Source organism: Pleurodeles waltl, chromosome 7 (assembly GCF_031143425.1).
Source record: "Pleurodeles waltl isolate 20211129_DDA chromosome 7, aPleWal1.hap1.20221129, whole genome shotgun sequence".
In the NCBI taxonomy this organism is placed as follows: domain Eukaryota; kingdom Metazoa; phylum Chordata; class Amphibia; order Caudata; family Salamandridae; genus Pleurodeles; species Pleurodeles waltl.
Window position 1 is genome coordinate 738,106,377 of NC_090446.1, and position 23,405 is coordinate 738,129,781.

Genomic DNA, 23,405 nt, shown 5'->3' on the forward strand with positions numbered 1-23,405 from the left:
GAAAAAGCCCCCAAAGGACAGAATGAAGCTACAACATATATGTTCACACAAGATCTTCGCAAATTAAACAAACTTGTAATCCCATCTTTCCCAGTTGTTCCTAATTCATCCACCATCCTCTCCAGTATTCCAGCCACAGCCACCCATTTCACAGTCCTGGATTTGAGCTCTGCGTTCTTCTCCATTGCATTACATAAAGAGTCCCAATATCACTTTGTGTTCTCAATCGGGGGTTAGGAAGACTCACATGGGAAAGACTACCTCAGGGGTTCATGGAATCACCTTTGATTTTTTCAAATGCCCTAAAGACATATCTGGCCTCCTCACAGCTGCCAGGGGGCTCTACCTAGTATATTGATTACCTTTTGTTGGCTTCACATTCTCAGACAGCTTGTGTGGTGGGCACAGAGGCACTGCTGTGTCACTTGGCAGAGATGGGTTACAAAGTGTCTGCCAAGAAACTACAGTTTTGTTTGACAACAGTGCGATACCTGGGCCACAAATTGTCTCAGGGAACTCGTAGGTTGCTACCTGACAGGGTTTCCACAATCACACAATTTCCCAGGCCCCGCACACAAAAGGAGTGCAGGCACTGGATACCAAATGACTCGCCGATTGCACGCCCACTACAAAATCTTACCCACAAACAGGTGTCTGACCCTGTACCATATTCCCCAGAATGTAAAAGGGCATTTATGACACTAAAGCGTGAACTGTGTGTGTCATCAGCTCATGGCCTTTCCAGACTACACTAAGGATTTTCACCTGTTTTGTCATGAAAAAGGGGGGCTGCTCGCTAGGAGTTCTAGCACAGAAACATAGGTGCTTCTACTGCTCAGTAGCTTACTACTCTGCCACCTCGGACCCTGTCGCCGCTGCCCTTCTGCCACGTTTGAAAGCAGTTTCCTAGGTGGTACTGGCAGTGGAACAATCAGAAAATGTGGTGCTGGCACATACCTTGGTTTTGCATGTTTATCTCACAGTAGATACACTGCTGACAACTACAAAGACAGCATCTGACAAATGCCCATCTTACACGTTATGAATTGACACCGTTAGCCTCACACATTATTATTATTATTATTATTATTATTATTATTATTATGAGATGCACCACCCTTAACCTCGCTTACTTATTGCTAGCTGGAGGTAACCGGGATAATCCTGCCACAGATGATACCTTGCATGATTGTGTGTTAGCGACTGACAGATCTCTGAGACACTCCATTCCCAAACGCTGAGGGGGACCTATTGGTAGACGGCTCATGCCTTAGGGATGGTACAGGGACTCTGCAGGTCGCCTATGAGATGTGCACAGATAAAAGGCTGCTGGAGGGAGGAAGGTTGACAACTAAAAGTGCCCAAGCAGCAGAGTTAGTGGCATTAACAAGAGCATGCAGACTGGCTCAAGGAAAAACTGAATATAAGGAAGCACACAATTAAAACATGTTTGTGAAAATGGTAAAGATGTATGTTAAAATAGCAAATGTATCAGGATGTTATGTCTGTACAGACCTGTCAAACCATTCTCAGGAGACAATGAGCTACACAGCTATTCCCCTTAGAAGGTATGCAGGGTGTAATGTGGACTGCAAAATAATATACACCTAATATGGTTTCTCCCCAAAATCTGTAAAGGGGGAAGCATCCTTATAAGGGTGCCTCATCACCTCCCGTGGAACACCAAAGTATCAGATCGCCATACAACAATTTACACCCCTGCCCAGGTGATCAGTTACTAGATCAGTTTAAAGGGAATAAATGACAGGGAGTGAAGGTAGAAGACACCCAGTGGCTCGGCACTCCCCGGGAGAAAAACCGGCAAAGGTCTTAGGCATACCACATTTAAGAATACACAACTTAATGACTGCACCATGGTGGATAAAGTACTCCAAGGATAATGGTTCAGTTGGTACTAACAGGGCGGACGGGCCTTGCGCCATACTAAGGCTACTCACCTCATAGAGGTCTGTGGCTTGTGAAGAACGTTTGATGGATAAGAAACCTAGTAATATGTAGTTAGCAGTAAGTGTCATGGGAAAATTTAGACAAGGATGGTCCAATGCAACTGTCAATGGAGTTAGCAGGACCTGAAGGGTTGTTCTTCATATGTGGGAATTCAGCATACTTCTGGCTGCCTGGTGGATGGTATGGCAGTTGTTACCCTTCACTGGTACTGCCACAAATGACTCATATCACCAATATGTCACTGATAGGTCACCTGGCCAGCCCAAAGACCCACAAGAAAAGATCACCAACATGGATAGATAATACCCTGATAATTATGGGGGTCATGTCACCCCCAGTGATAGTAGTGTACTCAACATCTAGAATATATCAGCTGGCAGGATTAATAGAGAAATTGGCAGACTCTACATCAGCGACCCTAGGAAACATAACTGCTATGAGGGCTGTAGTTATTCAGAATTGCACTGAGATAGACATTCTGCTGGAAAAGGAGGACGGGGTCGGTCCAGCGATACACCAGATCTACTGTGCGTATATAGACTGGATAACAGTAATAATGTCAATAAGGCCATAGGGAAAATAAGAAAGTTCCAAAGGGAGGCAGAAGGGATAGTTACAGGTTTTATCTGGGAAATGTTGAGAATATGGCTTAGCAATTGGGAATCATGGCTGGTAGAAGCCATAATAATAGGAATTGTAGCTTTGATAACACTGTGGGGGTTTATACGGGCATGCCCCACCTGCATTAACATACTCATCACAAATTGCTGTAATACAACAAGGCCCTCCATGTGTTGCAAATCAAAAGAATGCTAGCTCAGCACTAATACTCTATTATTAAATCAGGACGTCGGCCATTTCTCACATATTTCCTAATCTCGAAAAGTCCCCAGCTGATATTGTGGGGAACACATGATTATTTTTATGTATTTCCTTATAACGCAGCATTTCCCTTTAATCAGATTGAATACTATACATATAAATGTAACTAAATCTTTCCTGGAGATAGCTGGGAATGTAATTTGTACATGTAATTTTGTACATGTAATACTGTCGAGAAATGATTATGTGCTAAATGCTGATAGAACAATTAATGGGACCACCCTTTGTGTTTTGAAGGAATAAAAGATCATGTTATAGCCCTGCAATTTGGACATTTGGATTTGAAAGCCAGCTGTCACTGTGTCATATTAATATATTTTTCTCTTGCTATAACTGGATGATTTCTGTCTTTGACTGGGCCTGGATTTCAAAGTCAGACTTATACCTGATCATTGCTGGTATTTACATCATGTAGATGTTGAAGGATGAGATGATTGAGCCATGAGGGTCCCCTGCTTTTGTGAAGTAGGGCATGAACGAGAAAGGGGGAGTATGGATGACATTTGCTCTGTTTTAAAGGTAGGATGTGATCCAGTTGAGAGAAGTCCCCTATTTGCCGCTTTGTGGAGCCTTTGTATTAGGGTGTCATGGTAAACTGTGTCAAAGGCGGCTGAGCGCTCCCAGAGAAGTAGAGCAGCAACTCCATTGCAGCCTATTGTGTTTTTAAGATCATCCTAGATGGCGATGAGGGCAGTTTCAGTGCCTCTTCCTGGGTGGAATCCATTTTGGTAGTCTGAAAGTATAGAGGTATTGTCAATGAATTGTGACATCTGGGAAAAAGCTGCTATTTTATAAGTTCCCCAGGAAAGGTCCTTTTGTAAATGATCTGTAGTTGGGGGTCATGCGGTCCAGATTTGTCTTCTTTAATAATGGGAGTATGTATACCTTTTAAAGTCTTCAGGAAAGATTCCTGTAGTTAAAGGATACAGTGATGATTCTTCTTACTGGTGTGGCAGCAGAGGTAGATAAAAGAAGGTTCTTGAAGATGTGTGGTGGCAAGGGTCAGAAGGGCAGCCAGAATGCCTGCTTGCTTTGACCATATCCATAAATTCAATTTGTGATATTTGTTTGAAGGAGTGCAGAGGCTGGGTTGGCTTACTCTTGCAGGGGATTTTGGGAAACGGGTTGGTGCTGGTGGCTTTCCTTTGTTTTAAGTAGCAGTCTAATGTGTCTACCATGATAGCGTCATGATTTGTCAGTTTGTCTGTGAATTCTTGAGTAATGGGATGAGTTCCTTCCATGCATTTAGGTTTTCACAATTCGTTGAGAATTTTATAAAATTCTTTATTTGCAGATATAGCATTTTGAATTCTGTTTGAGTAGCACTTTTTTCTAGCTTTTTGAATTGATGATGTGCATATTTTTGTTAGTTTGCGTAGGTGAAGTTTGTCTTGAATGTTATTTGTTTTGAGCCAGGTTTGTTGAAGCCTTTTGATTTGCGTTTTATCTTTTTTAGTTCTGTATTCCTCCAAGGTGGTTGCTTTTGTCCGGTTTTGTTTTCCAAGTGGTATTAGGATATCTATTCAAGGATTTTTAACAGAATTTATGGTGTTGAGATCTGTGTTGGCTGTTAGTTGTGTTTCTAAGTATTAAAAATTGAGTTTGTTCCATGGTCGATAGGTGGATGTATGTAAGGTGGTCTTGGATGTGTTGATTTGTTGTGTCTTATGTTGTAAAGTTACCAAATGGTGGCCTGACCATGTGACTGATGGGATGCTTTGAACAGTAATTAGTTCTGGGTTTGCAAAAATGACATCTACTGTGTGCCCAGCGATGTGTGTTGGATTGTGTAAAATCTAATATAGGTTCAATTTGACTAGGCGAGTGATGATAGCTTTTGGCTGGGGCATAATGGGTTTGTCAACCCAAATGTTGAGGTTCCAAAGAAAGAATAGTTTGGCATATAGTGTTTGGTTTGAAACTGTGTCTAGAAATGTGTCTGGGAATGTTGAATTGCTAGGTGGTGGTCTGTAAAGGAGTTACAGGACAATGTTGGTGTAGGGTTGCATCTGGTGATGAGGGCCTCACAACCTTGTATGGAGATGTCATCTGTTTTGATGAGATTTATTGCTTGTTTGAATATAACAGCTAGTCCACCTCCTCTTTTGCCTATTTGGTTTTGAGTGATGGTTTGATAGCCTGAAGCAACAGCATCATGCAACACTGGGACCGTGTCCTTTCCCAACCATGATTCAGTTATGAAACACAAGTCAGGTTGTGTGCCAGTGAGTAGGTTGTAGATGTGGTGCTGGTTTTTAGAGAGTGATCTACCATGTATGAGTAGGCAGTTTAGAGATTGTGTTTTGGTGGTGGTGTGATTTTGTTTTGTAGAAGAGTGATCATTATACTTTGAAATTTTACCAGGTTTGTCATCAGTGTAGATATTAACTGTATGATGGTGACAATAGTGTTTTTCTATATTGCGTTCCTCATCCAGCAGGCCTAGAAGGCATTTTGTTGGGTCTGTGTGTGTTGGCGGAGGAGATGGTGGTTGCAACTGACATGGGTAGCTGTGTTCTTTTTGTAGAGGAGCCTTGTTGTGTAGTAGACATGGGGCTGGGACATTCTGAAGAGTGGCTTGTTGTTTATTTTGCTTGTGTCTATTTAGGGTGGAAGGAGTATGGGTTGGGGTGGTGGAGGTGGTGGAGCATGTGTGTCATATTCTAAGGCTCTAAATTGTGCAATTGATGAGAGGCAGATGAATGAACATTGTTGTGTTGGGGTGTTCGTGGTGGATGTTGGTAAAGATTGAGAATTTAGGCGTGAAGTTGGTTCAGGTTTTGTATTATTTTAGTAGTCATGAGGGTCGGAGTGTGTTACAGAAGTATTATGAAAGAGTGTGTTATTTTGAAGTGCTAGTGTGTGCTTTGTTTTTGTGGAGTAGTGAGAGGAGATTGATATAGTGGTTTCATGTGAAGGATTTGTATGTGAGTTACTGCTAGTGAGTGGTATTTGAATAGTACAGGGGTAGTGATGCGTTTTGGAGAAGAGTGTATGTGGTGTGTATGAGGGGATGGACAAGAGTTATGAGTGTTTGTGTTAGATTTGATCACTGGAAGAGGTAATGTGTGGTGGAGTGTAAGGATTACAAGGTTGGGTGTAATTGGAAATAAGAGGAGAAGGGTATTGGTGGATGGTGTGATGGAAGGCTGAGTATTGGTTTCGTCATGATAAAAAGAGGTCTGTTAGGAAGAAGTAGAGGATAGACCTGGTGTTTTGTATGAACAGGGAATGTGTGTCTGGATGCATTAAAGTTATGTATAATTTGGCTTTGTGTTTTGTTGGTGATGTGTGGATGTGTTAGTGGTATAGGATAGAGTTGGGTTTTGTGTGAGAATGAAGGTGCCATAGTATTGTAGTTGTGGTAGAATTGTGTATTGCTGTTGTTTGTGGGGTTTTGCAGTGGTTGCTGAGACACTGAAATCTGTATGAGGTTTGTTTGTGGTGTAGTAGTGGTAGTATGCTTTTGCTGATATTGTCTTTGGATGTTGGAGGATGTGGTGAGCTTAAGGTGGTTGCTTGAAAATGGAAAAGTGGGCAGCAACTCTGGCCCTAGGCCCGATCCGGCCTGAACAGGCAACTGCCCTTGCCCTCTCCGCCCTTAGCCTCGATGGCTGGGTTGATACGCCCTGAGCCCTAAGGTACAATAGCCCTATTGGCCAATGGAACCCTAGTTCTAACCAATCATAATCCTAACCCTGAACCAGAGAGCCAATGGGAGACCTGGCCCCATTAACCAATCACAGCCATACCCCTGACAGCGAATCAAAAGTTGAACCCTAAGCCTTAAGTCCAATAGGAATCCTAGCTCTACTAACCAATCAGAACCCTAGCCCTGACAGACAATCAGAACTATAACCCTAAACCCTTAGTCCAGTGGAAACCATAGCCCTAGTAGCCAATCAGAACTCTATCCCGAACAGCCAATCAGAGCTGTAACCCTAAACCCTTAATCCAATTGAAATACTAGCCCTAGTAACCAATCATAGCAACAGATGCAACAACCAATAGAAACATATATATGGGGCAAATTACCTTAAGCCCAGGCTGCTGGGGCAGGAAGGTGCTCCTCTATTAAGAATCTCCTTGGATACAGATAGGCACAATCCACATTTTCTAGCTACCATATTCTACTTTTCAGGTAAGGGATAATTTTGAAACCACTGAAAAAATGCTTTTCGAACTCTTCAACTAATCACTTTTTAAAGCCAAAAATGAGTGCTGCATACACTTTCCAAGCAGTTTAAAGTACAGAGCAGATTAAGCAATCTCCTAAATACACTGTGGTTGGCCACTGAGGTGTATTTAGCATTTTTGAAAACCTTGTAAGGGGATTGGGGTTGGTGAGGCTTAATGCAGATTTTGTAGGAGGGAAAACTCATAGTCATGGGTAGCACAAAAACAGCGATGCTGGTGCTAATGTTTGGAAATTATTTTGGAAGCACTGAATACATTTCTCATTTGAATAAGAGCTTGTTTGAAGGTCAGCGGGTCAGGGGATTTGGCAATAGAATTTCATTACTATAGTTGTCTGTTTAAGTGGGTGGGATTTGGAATAGGTAGCTTTTTTCTATAACACTGCCTTTGTATGTTTTATGTTTTTTGTTAGAGGATTTGATCAGTGCCACCTTATGTTGGTAATTCCTAATTCTATTTGTATACTATACCAAGGAACAAACTCCTTTATTTCCTTGCCCAAGGTATTCAAAGCGTGGAAAGGTAAACAGAAAATACATAGTGGCCTATCTGTGGTCAAGGAAGAAGCCTGCAAACTACTAGAGCAAGAGAGAGGCAGAGAGTGCATGTGTGAAGGAGTGAAGAGTGAAGGTAGAGGACAGTGAAGGAGACAGACAGAGTGGGAGGAGACAGAGGAAAGAGTGATGAGCCAGAGGGATGAGCCAGACAGAGATGAGAGAGAATGAGAGAAAGAAAGATTTACTTATGTACATTACCCTTACAATTAGTGTTTTACTAGTCCCCATTCAGGACAATTAATAAATATGGAACAAATATCAAACATGTTTGCTATTTGTATTTAAGAGAGCATTTGTAGAGCTATCAGGAGGTCAGCAGTAGCATGATATACCATGAATCTATATATTCTTAGGATACTGCTCAGCCTGTACAAATGACATGGAGGAACGGGCATTTCCCTGTGCATCCTCAGCTTTGTCATACACTGTACCTGCATAGCCAGTGCTTGTTTGGAGGTGACAGGGTCAGACATTGATCTTCTGTTTTACAACATACATACAAGACTATAGTAATTACACTTCTCATTCCCCACTCAGAGATGTAAGGTCAAATGCCAATGGGAGGTACCAATGGGTTTATTTCCCAAATAATTCTAATCGTAGCATTGCAGGGTTTGGTGATCCCCTAGTAGAAGTAAAAGAGGGGGCACAACTATAAACATGGGAGAAAAACAAAGATTATCCTAGTGGTAACTTAAATCTGGGAAATTAGATTAAAAGTTATGTTATGTGTATTTGTAAAGCTCACTATCACCCGCGAGAGTATCCTGGCGCTGAGTAGTTGTGTGCGTTGAAGAGAAAGATAACATATTTAGACACTAGTAGCCCATTGGAATCAGAGCGTTCCTTGAGGAGCAGGCACATTACGTTTTTCTGTCCTACCATGACTACAATACAAATAATGTGAAAGCAAACAGAACCAGGGCACTCCGAGTAATGAGTCCACAGTGAAGAAAGATGCAGAATTCTTTATTTCCTTATGTTGAGAAACATCAACACATCAATGTTCAGAGACAGCCAATACGTGTTTCGTCGGAACTGACTTTTTCAAGGCATAAAAATGGCTGAAAACAGTATATCCAATGTTGTCCCTTAATGCACAAGAAGCGGGGGTCCTCTATGATGAAAGGACTGTATATATCAGACATCCGAAGTTTTAGGGATGGGGTATTTTGGGGCCCTGATAAGCCCACACCTATCCTCTCCCGGTCCCAAGAGGCAGGGAGAAACGAAAAAACATCGTGCACGTAGTCCGAACGAAAAGTTACTTTCTCCCTGCCTCTCTGGACCAGGAGAGGTCAGGTGTGGGCTTAACAGGGCTCCAAAATACACCATCCCTAAAACTTTGGATGTCTGATATATACAGTCCTTTCATCATAGAGGACCCCCGCTTCTTGTTCATTAAGGGACAACATTGGATATACTGTTTTCAGCCATTTTTTATGCCTTGAAAAAGTCAGTTTGGACGAAACACGTGTTGGCTGTCTCTGAACATTGATGTGTTGATGTTTCTCAACATAAGGAAATAAAGAATTTTGCATCTTTCTTCACCGTGGACTCATTACTCGGAGTGCCCTGGTTCTGTTTGCTTTCATATTGTTTATACAGCACGGCACAGGGGAGGCATCTTGGTATCCTTCCTTGTTCTGTGCACTCCAATACCCGTGGTGGTTGGGTATTTACACCAGGCTGGCACCCTTTTCATGACTTTGCCTTTTCCACACGAAAATTGTTGCTTCTTGTTTCAGATTTGCGATTTGCAAGCATCAACCACCTTGTAGTAATCTTCAATACAAATAATGTATAGGCCTGAAAACTATCTTGAATCTGAAAATATGTGGGAGGGGACAAATTGTTTTCTACTTTTCAAATGGCGCAAAAATGCATAGCCACTGTACTCTATTGTGGAATATTGCAGTTCGAAGTTACCTGTCCGGATGGGTTTCCTTGGCTTTCATGCTGTTTGTTGGACCAAGAAGTTCCTTCCAGTATGAGATTGCTTTATGTCTGGCTAAAGTCATAGCGATAATTGGTCCGGAGCTCATGAATGCGGTTAAACTTGGAAAAAACATTTTCCCGAATTGATCTGCGTAGAAGTCGCTACATTGCTCCGGGCTTAAATGAAGTTTTCTTTTCTACAAAATAAAAAAAAAAATCATTTAAAAATATGATTTCACTAATTGTTAGATTTATAATTGAGCAAAAATGTCTTGCAGACACGTCAAATGAGATGCGATAAGAACATGATTCTTTAGTTAGATAGAACTAGTTTTGCAGTGCAGAGCAGCTCATCCTAAGCACCTGCTTACATAGTTATAGGAGCACCCTTGCAGGTGGCGTACTCAGTGAATGAAAAAGGGGCACTAAGTTAACATAAATATATTAACTAGTCTTATAAATCTTTGCCAACTACATTGAAACGTGCCGTTGTATTCAATGTATTCTTCATTACAGATAAGTGTTTCACATTCGCTTTAGTAATTTCAGTTTACTCTTTCCCGTTACATACAAATCCTCACTTATGTGAAATTGCTCCTGCCAACAATCCGGACACAACCTTTCACTTAACATATCGGGGGAATTCATTCCTGACGTCAGCAGCCGTTAGTACTCACCAGATAATGTAAACGCAGAACCTGTGCCTCTCAGTTTACAACAGGTGAATCGAGGTGGGCCATCACAATAAACCACTGATGTTTCTGGTGACTATAAGAACACTATGCGTTTTATTAAGAAAAATAATTTGAGGGGGTTATAACATTAACTCTGATAAGAAGCATAAAAAACTGTGCATAATGAAGAAAATAAATTAAATATAAAAAGGAGTTTCCCTGCGGGAATAACGCGAGTACAATTTAATTGGCAATAAGACTTCACTTGAACTAATCATTCAGTAGCGTTGTCAAAAACGCCACCTGTATGATATTTTAAAACTCTGAATATAGCACTCGGTACAAACCATTAAAAAAAAAACAATATATGTGATGCGTCCATATCAACACAGAGTATAGCTTTTTATTGCTAACATGAAATAGAGGCTTACAGAGACATGAATCTGGAAGGATGGCATTGAGCTTGTGAAGGTCTGGTACCAAACCCTTCATCCCTGAAGCCACAGTGGTTTCTGGGAAGCGAGGCCTGAATTCGTAAAGTGGTGATGCTGCATAGGAAGGGGACATTCAGTGGTGGCTGGGCAAGAATGGTAGCACTCTGGAAGCTGCAGAAAATGAGCTGCTTTATAGTCTTCCTTACACGTGACCTGGAGAAGGACGCGCTTCAGCTAAGGACCACTTTAGAGGTGTGTGGCAGGCTTTTCTGTGTATGGGTGTAGAAAGACTGGTGATCTGCCTGCCCAATAATCAAATTTGCAGGCAAAGGTGACACATGAAAGTGCACAGCTTTCTTCTATGCTGGTGTAAGTGATCCACTATGCCAAGAGCCGCTCCACACCTAACATCCAACAGCTGTATAATGTTCTCATACACTCCCGTCATGTGATCCACAGCACTGAGAATCATCAATATAATACACATTTAAACTTGTTCAGTCAGTGATCTATCCTACACTCCGAGTCCTTCAGCTTGGTCACATCAGAGGCCAACCTCAGCGGGCAAGAGTATGATTGCTAAACTGATTCTGGCCACCAGGCAAGCACCAGTGGTCCACTATCCCTAGTCATGTGCAGAGTGCCAGTCGGAGACAGTACGGTCATGGACACTAGAGCTACTGCTGCTCTTCATACAGAGCAGATTAAGACATATTTTATTTACTGGCAGTCTGGGCACTATGGTTGGCTGTGCACCGCTACAAACAGAAAGCCATTCTAAGTGTCCTGGAAGGTGAAGCACAAATTCAGAGGATTTGAACACAGTCTGTTATTTTGGGATATGGTGTTTTGTTTAAGAAATAAGTGGAATAGGGGGTGGAAGGCTGGCTCCAGTCTATGGTCCCTCATAGACTGAAGTCATTGCAGTGAACAGTCCACTCCCTTGAATTCAACAAGTACCATTAAAGAATGGGAGAAAGGTCCCTGTGACCCTTTTTGCAGGTAAATGCAAATGAAAAGTCATGCATTGAGGACATTGTGGAGACCTGATCGAGAAGGTTGTTATTTTTATCTCTCCAAAGCACACACCCAGTGAAGAAGTCATGCTACAACCAACCTGTCCAGACTGTGGGGCACATTTATCAAATTTTCACAAGTTGCTGTGCGGTGTCGCATGCTGCATTGAAGAGAATATCATCAAAGCAGCTAGAAGCATCAGTTCCCTTTTCCTTCTTTGCTACATTCTTCACAATTATGAATATGTGGCTCCCTCAACGCTGCAGAAAAGGGATCTACTTTTTATTGAGGAAGCAGGAAATTAGCAATAAATGTCTATGCCTTCTTTATCTTTGTAACAGCAACATTTAGATAATCACCTCACTGGTGAATGCAGGGTAAAATCCAGTTATACTTTTGTGAATTAGCCTCCTCGGTCTTCTTCAGAGCTCAACATACGGATCAAAGTGGGCTATTGCTGCAGAAGACCAAGGAAAAGAGGTGAAAGATGGCCAAAGATGGACAACTCAAATCCTTAGTTACATATTACGCAAAGTGGTGAAATTTGCACAGCTAAGCACTTTTGGATTCATTATAAAACTACATTTGATCAATCAAGTGCAGATAGGGATGGTTTGAATGTTTTTTTAAAGGGTCTCTTTGCAGATGTGTGACTGTGGAAGGAAACTAAAACAAGAAGTCAAAAACATTTATTTATTCCTATTCCTTCTTCAAGAGGATAGATTATCAATGTATAGGCAAAAGCTCTCTTCCCAAGGTTGAACAAGTGGAATTCAGGCCTTTTAGTTCTTAGACCAATAATGTGGACTCCATAGTGAACACAGAAGGATTTCTTGATTCAGAATTAATTGGAATAAATAAGAAATCATTATTTTAACTTTGTCCTAGGAGTGGTCTGATTGAGGTCAGAGTGCTACTTCCTTTTACTTGGGAGTTAGCATCCCTTCGCTGTTTGGGAGCTTGTTATCTTCTATGCTATTTGATTGCATTTGGTATTGGAAGGCGAGGAAGCACGGATTGAGAGGATTTTATACTTGAAGTATTACAAAACTTTTTTGCATTTGATAGGGGAGGTAGCTTAGGCAGCCTGAGAGATACTGGCATAGACGAAATGGAACAGAGATTTGGCAGGATTTGTGGACTGCTACAACTGGGATTGCAAACAATTTTGGTTTGGCCACTGAAATGTGCTGTTTGTGGTTGTTTCCTAATGCTTTGCCTTCTGAGAAAAGAGGAGATTTTGCGAGTCTTCATTCATTTTCTAGCTTACAAATTTCTCTTCTGTTGCTTAGATCGTAGGAAAACCAATGCTGTGATAGTCACTGTTGCTTCAGTTTTGGTACTGCAACTGAGACAGCTGCTTATGAGAAGAGTTTGTTGTAAGTTGAGAGCATGGATTTGATACTGCCATTTTAGAGGTGGGCTTGTTTTTTTGAGAGATTAGAACATGTATTTGTTGAAAACGTTCTAAAAAATCGTTTAATTCTTTGTGCGTCAGGTTGTGAGACAATAATAGGGTGAGCATAGCTGCCAAATTTTCAGATTGACCCAGTGTGACATTTTCTTGGTTTTAGCATGCTTATGTGTGAGATATTTTTCATTACGTGTAATACTTTGAGCAACACTTTCTCAGAGCATAGGAGAATTTAACAGAGCATGGGGGAAACCAGAATGACAGGGACAGACAGCACCAGGACAGGGAGAGAAGAGAGGGCACCTATATATATGTAAATGCAGCCCTGACGAAGACATGGGGTACACCCCTGACGAAACACGTGTTGGTTTCTGGCGGTCTCTGGCGACAACTGGCAAGTGACGTTTGAACCCTTTAGCGGAAATTCAAGATTTGAAGAATAAAAGACACGAAAACTGTTTTCAAATGGACTTTACGTTTGATGTGCGCCTTATATAAAGTAGTACTATTATCAGTGATTCTTATCACTGAGCGCAAGGAGCAAAGGGTGATCTTCTTTTAAGAGCACCATCAGCAATAATTGGATATCAGTGGATAATCACGTTCACCCATTAACACTACAACTGGGTACTGAGGGAAGCCTTCACACTTTTTTGATGAGCACTATTTAGTCTACATCTTGCCCTCCTAAGTTACTTGTAGGTTTACACAGCGTTCGTTTAATAACAGCGTCAGTGTGTGACGTTACCCTAGTACCCCCCCCAGCTGCGTACGGGCATGCAGACAGTTCAGGGCAACTGTTAAATACACATCTTCTAAAAAAAAAGCCTCCTTTTATTGTAGTGTAAAACATTTAATGTTGTTATTCCTTCATGTTTTAAGTCTATTAGTTTGTTAAAATGTGAGTAGAAATACAAACATGTGCGTATACTATGTCAACCTCGCCTGAATGTGCACATTGATATAAACATTTAGATCAAGAGAAATCCAGAAGGCTTCGGTATTGTTTTCTGTTTTCCATTTCAATCCTCAACAAGTAAATCGGCTGGGCATTGCACTATTAGCAATACTGCACTTAAGATACATTAACAGCAACATTTTCATGGTTCACTTCCAGACAACGCTGTGTCATCACAAAAAAATTGCCTTGCTCGTTGCTCACACCTTCTGTCTTTTCGTGTCAAGTGAAGGATAGAAGCAGCGTAGACACTGGTGTCCTGAGGAGACGAGGCTTTAGGTCATAAGGGTGACACACACAGCCAGTCACAAAAGAAGGGGTAGGTTGACATAGTATACGTACAAACATGGCTGTGCCACAAAGTGTTTTTTTGGGTGCCTGAGAAATGTCAGGGATCTACAACCTGAGAGCACCTCCTCTTACAACAGCTATTAAAACAAGAATTGGTATATATACATATATGCACTTCCATACACCCGCCGTTGATGTTTCATTTTTTAAGTGCTATTGAACTTTTAGAAAAGTAGCTATGACGCCTGTGCACACTGCCCTTTGTTCGAACAGACATCACGGACTAGTTTTTGGGGGCGGGTGGAGTAGGGAAAGAAAAACATGAGGGCGGGGGAGCGAGAAGAAGCAGCAACGAGGCGGGTAGGGGCTCGAGATAAAGCAGAGGTTTTTAAATCAGCAATAAACAATTTTTGCAAACAAGCTAGTCAGCAACATTCGCTGAGCGACATGAACGGGTAGGGTGGTGCAAGGGAAACTAAATGTGCACGTTTGTGGGAAAGAGGTGCGACGGGCAGGAGGTGGGGGCATGGCACAGGGATATTAAGTGAACACTGTTGAATTTTTAGCAAAGTGGCTATGACGCTTGTACACACTGTCCTTTGTTTGAACGGCCATCACAGACTGGAGGGTGGGGGAGTAGTGGGAAGAAACAAACATGAGGGAGGGGGAGCAAGATGAAACAGGGATGGGGTGTGTGAGGGCTCAAGATAAAGCAAGGTTTTTAAAAGCCACGACAAGAAATGCTGCTAACGAGCTAGTCTGCAACATTCGTAGATCAACATGAATGAGCAGGGTGGGGTGGGGGAGTAAGGGAAAGTAAAAACACATGCGCTTGTAGGAAGGAGATCCGATGGGCAGGACGTAGGGGCATGGCATGAGGAGGTCAAGTGAACTATGTAATACAATGCCAGCAGCGACGGGCACCCTGGGAGCAAGTGGAATCACTAACGTTTGTGAACACGCACTCGGTGAAACATGAGCAGGCAAGAAAAAAAAAGTAGCCCCCCCCCCAAAGGAACAGATAAACACCTAAAGTGTACGGATATAGTACTTGGCTGGTTGTCCTCAGCTAAGAACAAAAGTGACATATCGGCTGTGCGAACCAGTTAAGAGGCAGCAAAAAAAAAAAAAAAGAGACAATGGAATCAACCTATTGTAAGAAGCAGACGGGTTCAAAGTCCTTTTACTGAATACAGCAGGTCTTGCAGACAGCGCTTTCACGCTGCCTAGGCTTGACCTAAAAGCGCATTCGGCAAGAGCAGGATGAATCCAGAGAGAAAGGGTAGTATATAGCATAAGGATATACAGCACTTAAGAAGATGAGAGGAGCTGAGACTTCAGGGAGCAGGAATTATGTATGTATGTATGTATTGAGTATTTATAAAGCGTGTTCCGGCCCAAGGGCATCGAAGCGCTAACTGAGAGAGGCTATGTCCACTAGAAGGGAGACTCCGGATCTTATTGCGGGAAGAGCCAGGTCTTGACCAGTCTTCTAAATGTCAGATAATTGTGTTCTTGACTTAATTCCAGTGGAAGTGAGTTCCAGACTTTAGCAGCTGCTATAGTGAAAGCTCTGTCGCCCCACTTTGCCTTTTTGGTACAGGGAATTTGAATTCGATAGGCGGTGGCAGATTGTAGCAGCCTTTTAGGTCTGTACCATTGCAGCTTAGTGGTCAGTACCTTAGGTCCAATCCCATGGACGGTCTTGTGAGTAATGCAGAGGGCCTTGAAAGAGATCCGTGGGGCCACCGGAAGCCAGTGTAGGTTTTTCAGGCACTTCTTGGCGGAGGCCGCGCGGGGTAGTTTCAATAGAAAGCTATCAGCAGTGTTCTGCATCACTTGCAGCCTATTTAGCAATACTTTATCCAGGTTGAGCAGAAGCGCATTCCCGTAATCCAATCTGGAAATGACCAGAGCTAGAATAGCAGTAATTCTACAGGATTGTGGAGTAAAAGGAAAAACTTTTTTTAATTTCTTCAGAGTCCACATGCAGGTTTTGATTATTTGATTAACCTGGGGTTTAAAGGATAGTTGATCGTCGAACAGCAACCCTAAGTTCCTGGAGGTAGACCCTGGCACGGGGAGAGTGCCACACTCAATGGGACACCAAATGGAAGACCAGTATTCCCTCTTGATCCCAAAGCACAGGATCTCCGTTTTTTCGCAGTTCAGTTTTAGCCAATTGGCCTTCATCCAGCTCTTCACAGCTATCATGCAGGCATTAAAGCGGGTCGCCACTTCCTCCATGTCTTTGTTAATAGGGATGATAATCTGAGTATCGTCTGCATACGAAGTTTGGATAAAGCCGAAAGAGCGGATAAGCTCTGCCAGTGGTGCCACGTACACATTGAATAGCGTTGGGCTGAGAGATGAGCCCTGAGGGACCCCGCACGGCAGGAGGTAGGCAGGGGATCTAAAATCACCACTGCTGACTGTGGCCCATCTGTCTGATAGAAAGGACTCAATCAGCTTGAGAGCTTGATCTTTAATGCCTGCCTGATGTAAGCGTTCTAACAGGATGTGTGGGGTTAGGTGTCAAATGCGGCCGACAGGTCCAGCAGAACCAAGAAGACCCCCTGCCCCTCATCAACCAACCTGCGTATGGTATCGGATGATGCAATGAGAGCTGATTCAGTGCTATGGGATTTCGGAAAGCCATGTTGTGAGCTGTCTAGGCCCCCTGAGGCTAGCAGGAAATCGACCAGTTCTTTATTAATGTATTTTGCCAGGATTTTGGCCGCATAAGGGAGCAGGGCTATTGGGCGTAGGTTAGTCAGATCATCAGGTTTACCTGTTTCCTTCTTTTTTAGGGGAATAATAATGGTTTCTTTCCAAGCCTTAGGGTATACACCAGTCACGAGGACCTCCTGAAAAATGGGGGCCAGCATAGATGCCACCAACTCCGGTGCTAATTGAAGGATGGCGGGAGGGCAGGGGTCCAGTGGAGAACCTGATTTACATTCCAGAAGCAGCTTGCAAATGACCTCTTGAGATGGCATTTTAAACCTAGAAAGTGAATAAGGCTTATCTGGAGCCCCATTGGGTACCATCACAGGGGGCAGAGGCATCGCTGTCCAGGGAGAAGAGTTCACCTGATCCTTGTCTGAGATGAAACTGGAATAGATGTTAAGAATTTTACTTTCAAAGAATTTGGCTATTTTTTGCAGTAATCTTGGGAGTTCTCTACTTTAGATGTGCCTAAGGGAGTAGTAAGAGCATTAATGGTCCTAAATAACTTTCTGGGAGAGTTCGCTGCCTCCCTGATTTTAAGTGTAAAATAGTCCGATTTGGCTATCAGACAAGCTTCTTTGTAAGTGTTTAGGGCAAATTTGAGATCAGCTCTCTCATTTTCCATAGGATTCAGTTTCCAGCAACGCTCCTTCTGACGGTATTTCCTCTGTAGGATTTTGAGGTCCCGAGAAAACCATGGTTGACTGTTTTTTTCCCTAGTGCGTGGAGCAGAAACCCTCGCCGGCGCTAAAGAATCCATTGCCAGCGTGATGCCCTGATTGAACCTGGCAAGCGGTGGCAGAGTGGATGCCTTTGGATCGTTCCAGCTCTGTATTAGTGCCGTTTACAAGGGTTCTGTCTTGATACTTTTCCATGGTCTTACTAGCTTTCTCGGGGGAATGGGTGTCGGAGGTGGCTTTCTGACCAAAAATTTGAACGTCAAGAGCGAGTGGTCAGTCCATTCTAACGGGGTCGTTAAGAGATTAAGTTCCTCCTCAGGACGGGTGAAAATTCCATCAAGGGTATGGCCAGCTTTATGAGTGGCCAACCCGTCCTTTAGGACCCTGTCCAAAGCCGCCATAAGGTTGAGAAATTCAGTAACCAGTGGATCGCTCGTATCTTCAAAGTGAATATTAAAGTCTCCTAAAATAATTGCTTTAGGGGGCATAATAAGGGGTTCCAACAGGAAGGTCCATTGCTGCCTAGGCTTGACCTAAAAGTGCATTCGGAAAGAGCAGGATGAATCCATAGAGAAAGGGTAGTATATAGCGTAAGGATATACAGCAAGATGAGAGGAGCTGAGACTTCAGGGAGCAGGAATTATGGGTGTAGAGCCCATAGAGCAGGCATATCTCACTTCCTTTTGAGGAGAACAGGGCTGTGTCATTACTGCACTTCTTCATTCCAACTCACCTGTCACTACTGACTGTACAACTGACTGTGCAACTGACGTATACACAGATGTGAATACTGGCATGCTGAGAGCCTCTTTGGATGGGGCTGGGGCCGTAAGGCTTAAGTGAGGGCTGATAACTGCAGGCAATAGGCTAAGGCAGCTGCGAAGGACGGCTGACTGACCATAAATTAGAGTTGCCACTTGGTTCGTTTTCTACCAGTATTTTAATGACCCGGCCCATGGAAAAATCAAGGGAAGCAAGCATTTTCCTTCTTATTGACATGTACTTCAAACAGCAAATATAAATAATGAAGCTCTTTAAACCTGCTCTTATTGTACCCGTAATGATCCCTAACTGATAAGCAATGAAAAATAAACCAAAAGTTCCTGTTAAAATTGAATACATATGACTTCTGAGAAGTTCACTTTATGTATCAGATTGGGGCCTTTGCATGCCCTTAAAACATGAACACACTAAAAGCAGATTTTTTTTTTTGATTTTTTTAAAGAAAGGTGGCAATCCTACCTGGATGGAGCACCGAGAGCTCAATAGTGTAGCCCCTGGTCTCCCTCCTAACATGCGAATGGCAGCAGCTGAGTTGATAACTATTGTCAGGGGCCCCACCTGTGCAGTAGTAGATATCTTCCTAGTGGCCGGGGCTGCTCAGGTGGGGAGGAGGGTGCAGGACTTGCAAAACCATTGTGTCTGCTGCCAATCACACATGCCAAATTACAACTCTGGTGGTCAGACAGCCAGGGGACTGCTGCCACCACCAGGAACAAAGTTCCTGATGGGTAGGTGGTGGTTGAAGTTGTGCTCAGCCAAGGCGGTACTTAAAGCAGCACCACCATGCTGATCACAACTTCACTTTCCAGCAACCTTTTCATGGCAGGGACCACCCCATGAGAAGGCTGGCAGAAAGCCGGTTCGGCGGACAGTGTATTCCGAGAGTGCTGGAAGCAACTTCTGTGTGATGACATTGGCCTCAGCTCCATAAGAAGCTGAGGCCAATGCCAACGCACGGTTTCCATTTGACTGACTGGCGGAAACCTCAAATTTCTGAGGTTTCCGTCTGTCAGCCCAGTGAAAACCTAGTAATAAGGCCGGAGGGAGAGGGAGACCGCCAGCTACCCTGCAGTGGCCCCCTCTCCACAGGGCTGGCGGGCCGACTGACAGCCCGTCAATCTCGTTATGAGGCCTTTGGTCTTTTTTCACCTCTGGAGGACTGAAAATACATACTGAGGCGTCCCTGGGAGGGAGCACCCTCTGTGGCAAAGAAAAACAGATGAGTCCCCCTTTGAGCTTTTACTGCACTAAACACTGGTTCATTAGGGCCTTCAAGTAAAGGTATCTGGCCTTGTAGAACCCTGACAAGATACTGCTTAAAGCCAAAGATTTGAAAAAACACAAAACTGACTAAATTGTAAAGAAAACCTTGGACCGAGACAAGGTGCTAATCTGTCCCAGTAGCTAAACAACATCAGCAGCTACAGAATCTAGCTTTGTGCCACTTGGAGCCTTTGATGCCAAAAACAAAAGCTTCAGCAGGAGCTCAATGGCAATGTATCTGACTTTGAGGGGCACAGGCTCTATTCAGCTCCTGACCTTGCCTCGTTGGAGGTCCCAATGTAAAGCTTTCACCGCATGAAGTCCTTGGTGCATCCATCCTTCCTTCCATCACAGTCAGCCTAAAATCATGCCTAGGGCCCCCCCATTCAGCCCCATATGGGTGCTTCTGATTGGTGTTTTGTATTTCCCAGGTGTTTTTTCTCTCACAATTTTTAAATTCATATCAGTTGCATCTCATATCCAATTTGAATTGTTCGGTGTTTTTTATCGCTTTCATTTTTCTCTATTTTTTCAAAATGCTTTCGGAATTTTATTGTGTTGTTTTCTTGACAGTAAACTTTTTATACTGCTTGATTTTAAAACACATTTCTCTGGGAATTGCCTGTTGCTTGTACATACCTACCAAGGGATGAGCAGAGTTTTACTGAGAACTGTATTGTGCCGTACCCAGATGTTTATCACGTTAGTAAGGGTACCAATTTCCCAAATTATTAACCCACTTTCTGGAAAACCCCTACAGTGCTAGCAGAGCCGAAGGTGTAATTTCCACTAGCCTGGCTGCCTTAATTATAGTGTGCACTTAAATTTGAACACATTTCCTTTCTAAAACTGTGGAAAACACAATGAGGCAGATTACATAGTAGCCCAGCATGTGTAGTTATTGAGGGGGTTGCAACATCTTTATTTGGAAAGAGGTAGAGACTATCAGACTAACAATTATGTCCTTGGATTAAGCAACAATGATGCCAAGCCATGCATTGTTCATGGCATCGTTAATGACAACACATTTTAACATTCATGCAGAGGATAAAAACAATTCCTCTTCCAGATCCTTATTAATGGATATGGAAGCTCTTGACCTAGTGCAACTGATCAAGGGTCCTACGCCTGTAAAGGGGCATACCATTGACCTAGTTTTGTCAAACCTCAATGAGTTGAATTCCTCTCCTCCTATTCCACTGGTCTGGTCTGACCATTTTCGGATAACCCTTAACTTAGCAACTCCGATTTCCAGAAGAGACTCTCATAATATAGCTCTTCCTTGCCGGCACTGGCATAATCTTAAAGCCAACATTTGGATTAACACCTTGGAGAGGCTGAAACCTCTCACTAAGGACAAGACTATGGACCTGTTACTCTTTTAATAGTTGGATCTCGATTAGCTTTGATGTGCTCGTACCTTGTTCCACTGAAACCAGAGGGCGTCGGATGAAAGGCGCTCCCTGGTCCCCTCCCCACCATCTTCAACATCTCAAAAGAGAATGTAGAAAATCAGAAAGAATATGGTGAATATCTTATGATAACTCTTTGAAACAAATATACAGAAGAGCCATCAGGTCCTACCACGCTGAGATGAAAATTGCCCAATCTACCTATTATTCAGCAAAAATAGAGCTGGCTTCAAACTCCCCTAAGGAGATTTTTCGGATATTCAAGGAAATCACCCAGCCACAACAGAGCTCAGCTTTGTTAGAGGCTTCCCAAGAACATAGCAACAACCTTGCAATGTTCTTTCAACAAAAAGTGTTAGACATCTATTCGACTCTTCCTATTGTTGCGCTTCAGTCCTCGGAGGTGATGGGACAACAGTCTGTGTGTCCCGGCACCTTTGTGGCATTTCTTCCTACATCCGAAGATTCGTTATGGAAATCCCTTATTACCCTTAAGTCAGGTTCCCCCCACTAGATCCAGCCCATCTTTCTGTGTTAGCACTAGGTGATCCAGTTATTGTACCTTTTATTACTAAGCTTCTGAATTCTTCACTGTCAGGGAGTACAGTACCTGAGCAATGGAAACATGCCATTATTAAACCTCTCCTTAAAAACCCAACTTAGACGCTGCCCTTCTTATTAATTATAGACCGATATCTCTGCTGCCGGCCCTGTCTAAAATTATTGAAAGACATGTCAACGCCCAATGTTCCCACTTTCTAGGGGACAATAATATCCTGCATTCCACCCAGATGGGCTTTAGACCCAGTCACAGTACAGAGTCAGCATTGATTGCTGTTACACAAGAAGCTAGACGGCTCAGGGCCTGACTACAGCAATAATTCTTCTTGATCTTAGTGTGGCATTTGATACGGTGGACCCCGACATATTACTGGGAAGAATACGAGAGATCGGAATTTCGGGTGCCGCCCTAGGTTGGATTACATCCTTCATGAAGGGAAGATCGTATCAGGTCTTGGATAGATCCTATTTCTCTGACCCAGTCAAGAACAGTTGTAGAGTGCCTCGGGGGTCGCCCCTTAGCCCCACCCTATTTAACATTTATATGTTACCTCTAGCTGAAGTTAAGCCTTTTGGGCTGTCTTTAGTGTCATATGTGGACGACACACACCTTGTAGTATCACTATCTACAAACTCCAGCACAAACGACTCATCACTTGCCCCATGTCTGCAAGCTGTGGCAGCATGGAAGTCCTTAAGTAGGTTGAAACTCAACTATACTAAGACTGAGGTGATGATACTTGGGCATAACTCACATTCGAGATCTAACCCTATCATTCGGGAAGAATTGGGCAATCTTCCATCCCCCAAAGAACTTATTGAGACCCTGGGAGTTTGGCTTGACCCGCAACTCACTATGGCTTATCAGGCCAATAAAGTTTCTGCAACCGCTTTTGGCCTGCTTAGGCTCCTGAGGAAGGTCTTTAGAATCCTCCCTTTTGTGGCCAAAAGACTCATTATGCAGGCCATGATCAGTTTGCGTCTGGACTACGGTAATGCTCTGTACATTGGTTCTCCCAAGTATGTGATCAAGAAGTTCCAGGTGGTACAGAATGCTGCGGGTCGTTTGCATTTAAACATACCAAGGCATGAATCTGTCAAGTCAGCAATTTCCTCTCTCCATTGGCTCCCCGTTGCACATCAGACTGAATTTAAGACCATGTGTTACTTCCACAGAGCTTTGCACAATAGAGGTCCGTCCTTACTTAGGACGTTTGCTTCTTTCTATACACCTTCTAGACATCTTAGATCCTCCACTGCCTCCTTAGCCATTGTCCCCAGAGTAACGAAGTCTAGATGGGGCGGAAGATCTGAGGTATCAGGGAGTGAAGCTATGGAACTCAGATCCACTTAGTCTGCGCCTTAATGCCATGAACTATCCTTCCGGAAGTCTCTTAAAACTTGGTTGCTCATAGCATAATATATAGGTTGGCCCAATTGTCTCGCTATTAGTGAAGGGAAGCCTACAGGTAGCCATGCGCTCTATAAATCGGTATAACATAACATAACAAATTACAACACGGAAAACATCAGAGCTGACATGTCAGACAACATGCTGTACAACACCACAAATCGCATCAGTCACAAATAAGACTTCACTTATGACAACAGATATAGAGGAAAGGCTGCAGTTTCACTGAAAACAA

General features: G+C 43.1%; 1 protein-coding gene across 1 annotated transcript in view; it reads right to left on the bottom strand.

Annotated features, from left to right (window-relative positions):
• Nucleotides 1-23,405, bottom strand: part of NME5 (NME/NM23 family member 5) — a 75,813-nt gene that overhangs the window by 34,689 nt on the left and 17,719 nt on the right. Inside the window, exon 3 of the mRNA XM_069202009.1 lies at nt 9,534-9,739. Coding sequence (XP_069058110.1) covers nt 9,534-9,739 — 206 coding nt within the window. The remainder of the gene's footprint in view (nt 1-9,533; nt 9,740-23,405) is intronic.